This window comes from Babylonia areolata, chromosome 8 (assembly GCF_041734735.1).
Source record: "Babylonia areolata isolate BAREFJ2019XMU chromosome 8, ASM4173473v1, whole genome shotgun sequence".
Classification (NCBI taxonomy): Eukaryota; Metazoa; Mollusca; class Gastropoda; order Neogastropoda; family Buccinidae; genus Babylonia; species Babylonia areolata.
Window position 1 is genome coordinate 48901901 of NC_134883.1, and position 12500 is coordinate 48914400.

Genomic DNA, 12500 nt, shown 5'->3' on the forward strand with positions numbered 1-12500 from the left:
ATATTACGGGAAAGCTCTCGTCATGCACAAACTTTGTGCACACACCGACAGACACACTTGAAGCGTTTCACCATCAGGAAGGTATTTACCATTAGAAAAGCCTTACCAAAAGAAATGCCCTTGGCACAGGAAAAACCCTTATACTATGGGAATCTTCCACCATCGACTTGCAATCCATTAAGCCTCTCCAACAACTTTACCATCAGGAAAGCATTAATCATAAAGAAAATATCTATCATTAAGAAAGCCTTCACTATCATGAAAACATTCACCATAAGGAAAGCATTAACCATCGATAAACTATCTATTGAATGGAAGACCTTTTACCATCAGGAAAACATTTACCATCCAGAAGGCATCTACCATAAAAAAAAGCCTTTATGATCAGGAAAGCATCATATGGAAAGCCTTTACAATCAGAAATACATTTACCATCAGGAAAGTATTTACTGTCAGGAGTGCCTTTTCCACCAGGACAGTAACCTTTGCAAGCATTTACCACCAGGACAACAGTTACCCTGAACAAGCCTTAACCACCAGGACAACAGTTACCCTAAACAAGCCTTAACCACCAAGACAACAGTTACCCTAAACAAGCCTTAACCACCAGGACAACAGTTACCCAAAGCAAGCCTTAACCACCAGGACAACAGTTACCCTAAACAAGCCTTAACCACCAGGACAACAGTTACCCTAAACAAGCCTTAACCACCAGGACAACAGTTACCCTAAACAAGCCTTAACCACCAGGACAACAGTTACCCTAAACAAGCCTTAACCACCAGGACAACAGTTACCCTAAACAAGCCTTAACCACCAGGACATCAGTTACCCTAAACAAGCCTTAACCACCAGAACAGTTATCCTAAACAAGCCTTAACCATGAGGACAACAGTTACCCTAAACAAGCCTTTACCACCAGGACAACAGTGACCCTAAACAAGCCTTAACCACCAGGACAACAGTTACCCTAAACAAGCCTTAACCATGAGGACAACAGTTACCCTAAACAAGCCTTAACCACCAGGACAACAGTTACCCTGAACAAGCCTTAACCACCAGGACAACAGTTACCCTAAACAACCCTTAACCACCAGAACAGAAGTTACCCTAAACAAGCCTTAACCACCAGGACAACAGTTACCCTGAACAAGCCTTAACCACCAGGACAACAGTTACCCTAAACAAGCCTTAACCACCAAGGACAACCGTTACCCTAAACAAGCCTTAACCACCAGGACAACAGTTACCCTAAACAAGCCTTAACCACCAGGACAAGTTACCCTAAACAAGCCTTAACCACCAGGACAACAGTTACCCTAAACAAGCCTTAACCACCAGGACAACAGTTACCCTAAACAAGCCTTAACCACCAGGACAACAGTTACCCTGAACAAACCTTAACTCATTCTACCCCAGAGCTACATGCCTGCTACAACTGCACCGGACCAGCGCAACATGAGACAACTGCAGAAAAAACAAGGCCTTCAAGACTCACTTGTGATAAATTAAGTCCCCTAGCATTAATTACAGAGTAATTTCCCTTTTTTACTATCTGCACCAAAACGTTTGCAAAATAAATAAAAATTCCATGCTTAGCAAAAGAAGTTCCTGTTTGAACAAAAAATGATAATAATGACTCCTCTTGTTGTTGTGTCAGAATAAGAGGTCAAAGTGCCAAGTTTAGAGAATACAAAAAATATAAATAATAATATAAATATAACAGTAAATGCAGTTTGCATATAATTAGGCCTTTTTTTTTCTTTTTTTTTGTGCCCATTCCAGAGGTGCAATATTGTTTTAAACAAGATGACTGGAAAGAACTGAATTTTTCCTATTTTTATGCCTAATTTGGTGTCAACTGACAAAGTATTTGCAGAGAAAATGTCAATGTTAAAGTTTACCACGGACACACACACACACACACACACACAGACAACCGAACACCGGGTTAAAACATAGACTCACTTTGCTTACACAAGTGAGTCAAAAACCCCATGTGGTTCACTACAACAGCTAAGATCAATGATCAGAAGATCCAGATCAGAATAGTGTGTTGGTACGAGAATACTCGTACCTGGTCCACAAGGGGGAAGTAATCATGGTACCTGGACCAACATTCACCCTAAGCAAGCCTCCACCCAAAACTGACACCCTTCATCGCAAGGAAAAGCCTCTACACCAGTCAAAGGCCATCATTACCGTAAGGAAATCCTTTGTCGTGCAGGAACTTCAGCGTGTCCAGAATCTGCCGGCCAAACTTCTGCACCTGCGTCATGTCAAGGGCCGTAACCTGCTTGGGGTTGCCGTACTTGCGCAGGTAGTGTCCCTTGGGCCTGCAGCGGCAGATGAGGTCCCGCAGGCTGCCCGCCTCATGCAGGGGTCGAATCACCAGGCCACCCGTGTCGTTGGCCGTGGCGAACTCTGTGGGGAAGATGTTGGGGTGCTGCCACACACACACACACACACACACACACACACAGATTAACAAACAAATAAAGCAAGCAAACAAACTACACCGTTACGTGATAAGACGGTTCTTACAAAACATTTCCCATAAAAACATTTGTACATAACATTTATGGATTAAAGTTGGAAATACAAAAATACATTGGCAATACACACACACACACACACACACACACACATGCATGCATGCATGCACACACACATACGCATGTACACACACATGTATACACACACACACAAACAGCAGTGTTCTAATTAGTACGCACAAAAACATAAAGAGCACGTCAACAGTCAGTCCCTTTCTACAGGGCAACAAAAGGGTTGCCCCCAGCAAAATTCTATAGCACAATTCTCTTTGATTGTGAAAGAAGTACATTTGCAAACAGAAAAAAAATCTATCTTGTCTGTCTATCTATCTATCTATCTATCAATATCAATATATCTATATCCATATATTATACACAATACAATGTAATACAAAACAACCCAATACAGATTAAGAAAAACACACCACAATACAACAGAATACAAAGCAATACAACACAACACATAACGCAACACAATACAACATAACACAATACAATGACACAATACAATACAATGCAGCACAATACAATACATGGAGGACTCTCACCTTGATGGTGGGCAGAACCTTCATCAGAGCACACAGCTCTTTGTCAGGGATGAACTTGTCTGGACCAAACTCTTGCTGAAACATATACACACCATGTGTATACACATCATATGCGTGTGTGTTGCATGTGTGTGCTGTGTGTGTTTCGGCCTACAAGGCACTGCAGCGTATAAAGCGCACCCCCCCTGAATTTGAAAAAAAGAATCACTTTGAAATGGTATAAGGCGCTCTTGCCTGATAAGCCACATCTGCCGTAAAGTAATGAAGGTCCTTCACTATGGCTCTGCTGACAGCAGATGATGTTTCTGAGTATTGACGCCATCATCAGAAAACTGGATCGGTATCCAGCTTGTTTTCATTTCATCTGCTTGTTGACTTGAATCTGTTGCTCTGTCTGCTTTGCCATCTGCTGCTTTTTTTCTTTTTTTTTGGTGCATTTTTTTTAAATAAACATTTTTTTTTACAATTTTTCTGCCTTCAGTTGAATGTACACTGTTGTAAAGCCCCAGATCATTATTTTGTTCAATCAGAATCCAGTCTGCCAGACCTGCCTTTAAGTCCCATCCACCATTCTGTTAGTGTTCTGCTTTAAAAAAAAAAACATCCAGTTCACTTCCGATTTCTCTATTTTCACACCATAAATTTATCCCCAACTCAGACACTGTCCTTTTTTTTAATGGCCTAGGGGCAAACTATGATCACATCACGTTCAGTTGAAATTTTGTGCAGTATGCGATTTGGTTTGAATTTGATTCGATGATGATCATGAACCATGTCAAATCCAACAGTGGCGAGAATGAAGCACTGCTGTTCAGTGCGACTGTGGGTGTTTGAAATGAAATGAAATGAAATTATGGTGCTTAGAGCCTCGCCGACCACTAAGGCCATCTCAAGGCTAACGCCATGTTAATACCTACTACAAGGGTAAAAAACAAACAATTAAAACGAGTCACCACTTTAAACTTTCCACTCAAAGTTTAAAAAAAAAACTTCCATAGTTGAAAACCTTCAAATCTGATTAAAAATGTTCACTTCTTTCAAGAAGTCCATCAGCGCCCACGGAGGGACATTGTAGGTGTTTATCATGATCAACATTGTTACCATATATTGAGTTTGTTGTGTCAGGTGGCCTCACATGGTGGTCAGAATTTAGTTTCCAGACACAGATAGGGCACATACAGCCGACAAGACACAGGGGTCAGATATGAGTAAAAAAAAAAAAAAAGTAGCGCCTTACTGACATAAACACACATATATGTATAAAGATTCACACACATACACATGCACATGCACACCGATACATACACAAGCAACTATTTTGCAGATGATTTGGGGGAAGTTATTTCTAACGAGGTTCTTTTAGTAGAACTTTCAAAGGCATTAGTTCATAGCCCATATTTCTACATTCCTTTAATGTACTTCATAATCATGTTAATGGTTTTAGTTATTATCATCATTATTCAATTGTTACTGTTAAAGCTAATTTCATGTTAGTTATGCATTTCTTAGTAGTTTTCTACCTTTACTGTTTTATTCAGACTTCTCTTTCCCCTCTCCCTACCCCTCCCCACCCCTTTTTCTTTTAATTATTATTATTTTTTATCGTCTAATATCACTAATAGTGAAAAGACGCTAAACTAAAGAACGAACATACACAAGCACATGCATGCACACTCACACACACACACACACACTCACACTCACACACACACTCACACACACACACTCACACACACACTCACACACACACACACACACTCACACACACACTCACACACACACACACACACACGCACACTAACCCATGATAACATGAGGGATGTTTTCGGCTTTTCTGTGGTCTGGATCTGAATGAAGTTTTTGCGAAGCCTCCACCCTGAGAAAAAAACAAGACACAGACTGAGTCTCTGGGTATGACAGTCATATCCCACTTGTACCATCAGGACAGCTGAGGAGGCAACTGCTGCCCTGATTGTCTATTTATTCATTTATCAATATGTCTTGCTATAGCGCATATTCTTGAAACTCTATGCAATTTACAACTGCACTAACAGCATTCACTCAAACACGCCCACAAATATACACAAATTATTTGAAACACGAGTAAGAAAGGACAATTAAAAGAGATCATGCCAGAAAATGAATCCAATAATACATCAAATATAACAAAAAAAAGAAGAGTTAAAAACAAGAAATAAAGATAACAATAACAACAACAAAAATGTAGACAATTTAAACACACATGACATACAGACACACACACACTCGCATGCACACACACACACATACAAACAGATTACCAAATAAAACAACAACAACAACAAAAGTAAACTACACCATTATATAATAAAACAGTTCTTACCACAGAAACATTAATTTCGTACATAGCATTTATGGATTAAGACTGAAAATGCAAAAATGTGAGGCAATTTACACACGCATACAGTCCTAAAGTGGGTTTAGACACACACACACATGCACACACACACAGATGAACCAAAAAATCTGGGCTAGAATTTGATTATAGTGGAGTGCCTTGCCCAAGGTACATCCCCACTCTCTCCGCCATGAGAATTTTAGGACATTACTGAAGTACCTATGTCTACATGACCATCTGCATGACCGTACCTAAGTCTACATGACCGTATCAGTGTCTACATGACTACCTATATCTACATGACAGTACCTATGGTTTAAACAGTATCTTATTTGGAACATGTCACAATAAAACTTAAATGAACAGGCCAAAAATATATCTGTACCTATGTCTGCATGACCGTACCTATGTCTACATGATTGTATGCATGTCTACATGGCAGTAACTATAAAACATGACGGTACATATGTCTACATGATGGTACCTATGTCTACATGACAGTACCTATCTCTACTTGTCCTTACCTATGTCTCTCAGAGGTTCCACCACCTCCCAGCGCTGTGACTCAGAGCGGAAAATCATGGACACATGCTGCAAGGCCAGTTCTGAAACAAACAATCCAAACATGGTTCACCACATGACAATCCTCCCTTTCAACTCAATCAACACCACCACCACAGCAAAACACTGTAGGAAAGGACCTACCCCCCCCCCCCCACGTTCCCAAAACAAAAGAATCTTGAAAACAACTTGGAGAAGCGTGTTTTACCATCATCTACACTACACAAACTGTGACATTAAGGAAAAAAAACAGTTTTAACCCATTCAAACCTGAAGAGTTCGCAGCCTCTGCAGGCTTCCATGCTATACTGGTGAATGAAAAAAAATCAGAAAATATACTGTTTTACCTCAAGATTACATGTGGACACATCCAGAGCTACTGTAGAAGTTAATTCCCTTTCTTTGCAGTTTATCCATAATATATACATGTCAGATTGTGAAAATTATTTTGATGAGACAAAGTTTGACACCAGAGCAATGCTCAGGTGCAGGTCTAAATGAGTTAATAAGAACAGCGTTTCCACCTCGAGTCCGCAGACTGTGACACTGAGGAGAAAAGGTTTTAGATAAAGACATGTCCACTAATTCCAGTGCAGCATGTACTGAAGCAGTGTGTACTGAAGCAGTGCAGTGTGTACCAAAGCAGTGCAGAGTGTACTGAAAGAGTGCAGAGTGTACTGAAGCAGCGCAGTGCGTACCCAGGAAGTTGGTGGCATAGTTGGAGGGGTCCAGGAACTGCTTGGTGAAGATGCTGTTGGCCAGCACTGGGTGACCTGTCACTGCGCCCAGAAAGGCCTGCAACACACACACACACACACATACAGTGATACACACACACACATACAGTGATACACACACACACACATACACACACACAGATCATAGTCACAAACACACACACACACTCACACACAGTGGTGACAAGTTGTTACTTATACCCTCAATAAAGATCATTTTGACATGACAAGACTCTCCCCTTCACTAGGTCTTGAGTGATGGTCTGGACGCCAGTCATTCAGATGAGACGATAAACCAAGGTCCCGTGTGCAGCATGCATTTAGCGCACATAAAAGAATCCACGGCAATGAAAGGGTTGTCCTTGGCAAAGTTCTGTAGAAAAATCAACTTTGATATGAAAAACAAAACAAAAAACTGCATGGAGGAAAAAAAAATGGGTGGCGCTCTCAGTGTGGCGACATGCTCTCCCTGGGGAGAGCAGCCCGAATTTCACACAGAGAAATCTGTTGTGACAAAAAAGGAATAATACAATACAATAATACAATTAAAACGCAAAATGACACATTTCATAACTAACAATCATATTCAGCGGGACAAGTATCCTCTTTCTCTCTCCCCCCCTCTGTGTCAAAAATTGTATACTTTTGGTTTTGTCTTGTACTATTGAAAAGCACATCACTGCTTATCCTCAAAAATAAATACTGTTGTCTTGTCTCCCTCTCCCTCCCTTCTTTAGTTTTGTTCAATCAATTGAATCAAATGTCATGTGGTTGTAATGCTGTACATCTAACTTCATCACCAGTTCTTCGCTGAAAGGAGGAAGAAAGGTGGTAGAATGGTTGACGCCTATCATCTGCCAGTCTGTGTGTTTGAATCCTGGTTTGATGTGGTGTACTGTGTAAATCGGTTTGTCTGACAGCAGCGACACCTCCTTGTGAAATTGACAGTCTTCTTCTTCTTCTTCGTTCGTGGGCTGCAACTCCCACATTCACTTGTATGTGCAGGAGTGGGCTTTTACAGGTATGACCGATTTTACCCTGCCATGTAGGCAGCCATACTCTGTTTTCGGGGGTGAAACTGACAGTGGAACTGAACTGTAAGCCATTCGGTCTCTCAGAGATGACGTCATCTGCCTAGCAGATGGGGTACAGTAAATATATGCATTTGTCTGACAGCAGCGAAGCCTCCTTGAGAAACTGAAAGTAAAACTGACCTGTAAACCATTCTGTCTCTCAGCGATGACGTCATCTGCCTAGCAGATGTGGTGTAGTGTATATGAATTTGTCCAAACGCAGGGACACCTCTTTGCAAAACTGAGAGTGAAACTGACCTGTAAGCCATTCTGTCTCTCGGCGATGAAGTCTCTGTCCAGGTTACCAAACACCTTCTTTGGCGGCAGCGGCAGGTCGACCTGCGACAGCCTCAGCTGTGTGTCCAGGTTGGCAAAGTCACTGTAGCGTCGCACGATCTGCCACGAGTTGTCCTTCAGGGGGCCTCGCTGCACTCGGATCACGTACTCCTGCACAGTCACAAACACAAAAGCCACTGTCCAATACCACACTGTGCTCACTGTAGACAGTCTCTTTTTGTTCTTGTTTTATGCTGTCCCATAATCTCAGGCCACTTAGTAAGTTCAGTCTTAGTATCATCGTTCCCGCACTGCTAATGTGGACATGCCCGTGACCAACACTTTCCTGTCCTTTCTAATTTCTTGGGAGAAACTTACATTGATGGTGATCAAGTTGTGGGGGCGGTGTATTCCTCTCATTTTTTAAATTTTATTTTCACAAACAAGAAGAAGAAAGGAGAAGGAGATTTCATTTTCATGCTGTGTCCATCTTACAACCCATCTCTGAATCTCTTCAAACTTGTGGGGGAGTAAGGGTCCCATACTGGGCTAGCACACTCCAGTATGCGTCTCTCCACAACTTGGTCAGCAGTCAACTGTACTTTATTCAGCCTATTTCACAAGACTCTGTCATGAATGAGAAATTATTTTGTGGCCTCATTAAAAAATAGTAAAGGAAACAAGCATCACATTTATTATAAAATGTCAAATGGAATGTAACATGCCAAAATTATATATCAGGGATTACACATTACACTTACAGATTTACAAATATTCTATAATTACAAATCAATACATTAAAAACATATGATTAAGTAACACACATGCACACACACTCACTTCCGGCCCCATCCATCCAAACACTCGTAAGCTCACTCTGTACAACCCAGTCATGTACCTGAATGTGTTGCCACTCATACAATGCCATCTAATAATTCCAATATCCAAGTTGCATCGGACGAGCTCAAATTCTTTCCATTACACGACCAACACTGATTTGCCGATGACTCTGCTGTGGTTGATGCATGCTGGGTTTTTCATGTCTCCATAACCCACCAATCACTGACATGGATCACAGGATCTTTAACATGCGTATTTGATCTTCTGCGTGCGTATACACATGAAGGGGGTTCAGGCACTAGCAGGTCTGCACATATGTTGATCTGGGAGATCGGAAAAATCTCCTCCCTTTACCAAACTGGTGCCATTATCGAGATTCGAACATGGGACCCTAAGACTGAAAGTCCAATGCTTTAACCACTCTGCTATTGCGCCTTATTCTTGTTTGCCTTATGGGTCAAGTTGTTGATGAGCATGTCTTGATTTCTTGTCCAAGTGCTGACTTCCATGAAGCATGTGGAAATGGTCCAGCCAGACTTAACATTTCTGTAAGTGGTCATGTAATAATAGTATCAAGAAAGGAGGGATCACAATAATCTGGGTGAAGAACTGCAAGAAGACAGAAGGAAACACGATGATCTGGGCGCAAAAGTGTAACTCGAGCTACGTCATGTTGAACAAAATTCGTCCCTTTTCCAATCACGTGCTACACATACAACTGAATTTGGATCCGATACCTCGTAGTGGCTATTCTTGACTGTTACATGACACTGCTACAAACAACACATATATTCATCCACAACAAATTTACCTCTGAAGTATGGAAAATCGGATTGCGAAATCAGGACCTTTGGTCCTATTCTTCTTTTTCCGTTTCTTCAATACTTACGACATGATCGTCTTGCTTTTGGGCTGCTTCAATGAAGGCTGTTAGAGGAACGGTGTCATCTAAAGTCACCTTCGACGCCCGTGTCTTTTCAAATACGTTCATTTTCGCTGATTACCTAGTCCTGCAACCTCCCATATGCAGACTCAAGTGCATTTTCGATTTTATGCTGTTAAACGGGGGCGTGACGAACTACCGGAACTGAGCCACTGGGTCACAGTTTACGATCGTCGTAAATATGCTTTGTCAATGTTCATTATATTCGTGTATGTGTTACTAAAACATCATTGATTTATATACGGATGTTTGATGCTTTATTTGAATGGGGCTTTAAAAAAATACACTATCATATTTTCAAAAACAAACCGTCACGACATTTGCCACCCACCAACCTTGGGTTAAAAAAAAAAAAAAAAAAAAAAAAAAAAAAAAAACCACCACCACAAGGATTTAAACTCGGAATCGTCATGCACATGCACAGATAACACACAACGTAGATAAACCAGCCTGTTGGTGCGGGGTACATGTAAGATTCAGCACTGTTTATTACAAAACACACAGACACAAACACACACACACACACATTGGGCACACACACACACACACACACACACACACACACACACCGCTCACGAAACACTAACATACACGAGCTGGCTCGAACCAAAAAACAAACAAACAAAAACAACAAACTGAACAACATCTATGTCACGCTATGATGCCGATCAGCCGTTCACTGTACGCCCAAAAGTTCTTCACGAGTCATTTTTTTATTTCATGAATATTAATAGTAGATAATATTGCATTCCATAAGCAACCTCCAGAATAAATAAGACTAGACTTGAAAATATCGACTCTAGTGGGAGCAGCACCATAATCTTGCCGGGGTGAGGATGATGGACTGGATTGGTTACAAATCTGCTTCTTAAAGAAGGAGGAGCAGTATCAATCATAATTCTAAACATAAAAAGAGCCTTGTTGTATGGCAAGTTTCGACTTCAGCGGAAGAATATTTAAGTTTGTGTAATCAGTAATTGATAGTGATGACTGACGATTTAAGAGAGAGACTGAGAGAGAAACAGAGAGACAGAGAGAGACAGAGACACTGGCAGGTGACAGACAGACCGTCGGCAGACAGACAGAACGACAGAGACAGAGAGAGAATTAAATTTTCAACAGGGTCAAAAGTTTTTACACCCCACCATGTATCATTTTAATGTTGTTGTTGTTGACTGGGGCTTTTTACCGTAACGTTTTGCTTCGACGGTCTCTCTCTCTCTCTCTCTCTCTCTCTCTCTCTCTCTCTCTCTCTCTCCCTCTCTCATGACTGGAACTGAATTAAACAATGTTATAAAAAAAAATTAATAAATAAAAATAATTCAACACGTGTTTCCAAACAAACAGGCCTCGTTGTTTTGGAACAACAACTGTGACGTATGTCTACATACTTTCGCAACAATATCCTCCGTATTTTTTTTCTTTTATTTGTCATTTATATACACATACCGTGCGCCCCCATCCTTCACCCCCCCCCCCCACACACACACACACACACACATCCACACCCACACCCACCAACACAACACCCCAAACATCCCCCACACAGGCACATTCGCCGTACTTTTAAAGGGAGTGAACCAAGCCCTTGACAAACTGTTGAGAGAATTCAGAGTTATGTGGTTACACATCTACAGCACAAACTGTCAAACACATCTGATCACGGTTGCCAAAATATGTGCGTATTGATATGTGTCTTGCATCAATACAACCCGGAGCACAATAAAACACGTGTTCCCCGTGTTATGGAATCAAAACAATTAGCCGCTGGAAAGAATTCAATAAAACACATTTTCCACATACATAAGTATGTATATATGTGTGTCAGTGCTGCCGCACTCGCGCGCGCGTGTATGTGTGTGTGTGTTGGGGGGTGGGGGTGGGGCGGCGGCTGGGTGGGGGGGGGGGCGCAAGAAGGCAGGAGTGGGAAGGGGTGGCGCATAATCAGTGTGTGTGTGTGTGTGTGTGTGTGTGTGTCAGTGTGTGTTTGTGTGTGTGTGATGATTTATTAACATTTCTATACTGCCAGAGCCTAAAATTAAAGCTATTTAGGCACTGAGTAAAAAGTGTGTGTGTGTGTGTGTGTGTGTGGCGTCAGTGTGTCGCGCGCGCGCGCGCGTGTTTGGTCGGGTGTGTGTGTAGTAAGCGGCGTCAGTGTGACCCATTGAGCCACTGATAAAGGTATGAGCTTGACACTGCACGGTAAAAATCGCTGAAGTAACCCACAAATGCAATACTATCTCCACACCAGGTGGGCCCAACGTCAGTTCTGAACTCAGCGCAAAGAACAGATCACCCCGCATCGCTTTTCTCTCGCACACTGAAAAAGTGAACGTCACATCCTGTTGAAGGTGTCGTCTGTCAAGGTAAACAATCTCAAACACCAGTGGTTTATGTTGAACGTTGTAAAAATAACAATATTACTGATAGGCGGTATAAAAATCCGGTTACCACGAGATAAAGAGATAACGGCGTTTCAGTCGAGTCTCGCTTTTAACTCGAGTTTCGGTCCCGAAACGTCATTTTATCTCCTAAGACGGTACTTTTGGTTTCACTGACACCACTTATCATCATTTTTTGCTTTGTTTCA

General features: G+C 41.6%; 2 protein-coding genes across 3 annotated transcripts in view; one reads left to right on the plus strand and one right to left on the minus strand.

The window, feature by feature from the left end:
• Positions 1–10134, minus strand: part of LOC143284902 (PX domain-containing protein kinase-like protein) — a 20891-nt gene extending 10757 nt beyond the window's left edge. Inside the window, exons 1-7 of the mRNA XM_076592039.1 lie at positions 9857–10134; positions 8110–8298; positions 6740–6836; positions 6005–6085; positions 4906–4979; positions 3104–3178; positions 2203–2446 (exon numbers count right to left, since the gene is read on the minus strand). Of these exons, the coding sequence (XP_076448154.1) occupies positions 2203–2446; positions 3104–3178; positions 4906–4979; positions 6005–6085; positions 6740–6836; positions 8110–8298; positions 9857–9958 (862 nt within the window). The 5' untranslated portion in view covers positions 9959–10134. The remainder of the gene's footprint in view (positions 1–2202; positions 2447–3103; positions 3179–4905; positions 4980–6004; positions 6086–6739; positions 6837–8109; positions 8299–9856) is intronic.
• Positions 10135–12130: 1996 nt separating this feature from the next.
• Positions 12131–12500, plus strand: part of LOC143284903 (N-acylglucosamine 2-epimerase-like) — a 10107-nt gene continuing 9737 nt past the window's right edge. The window contains exon 1 of one of the 2 annotated variants that reach the window (XM_076592041.1): positions 12131–12276. The gene's annotated coding sequence lies outside the window, so the exon portion shown is untranslated. The other variant, XM_076592040.1, reaches the window with a different exon arrangement.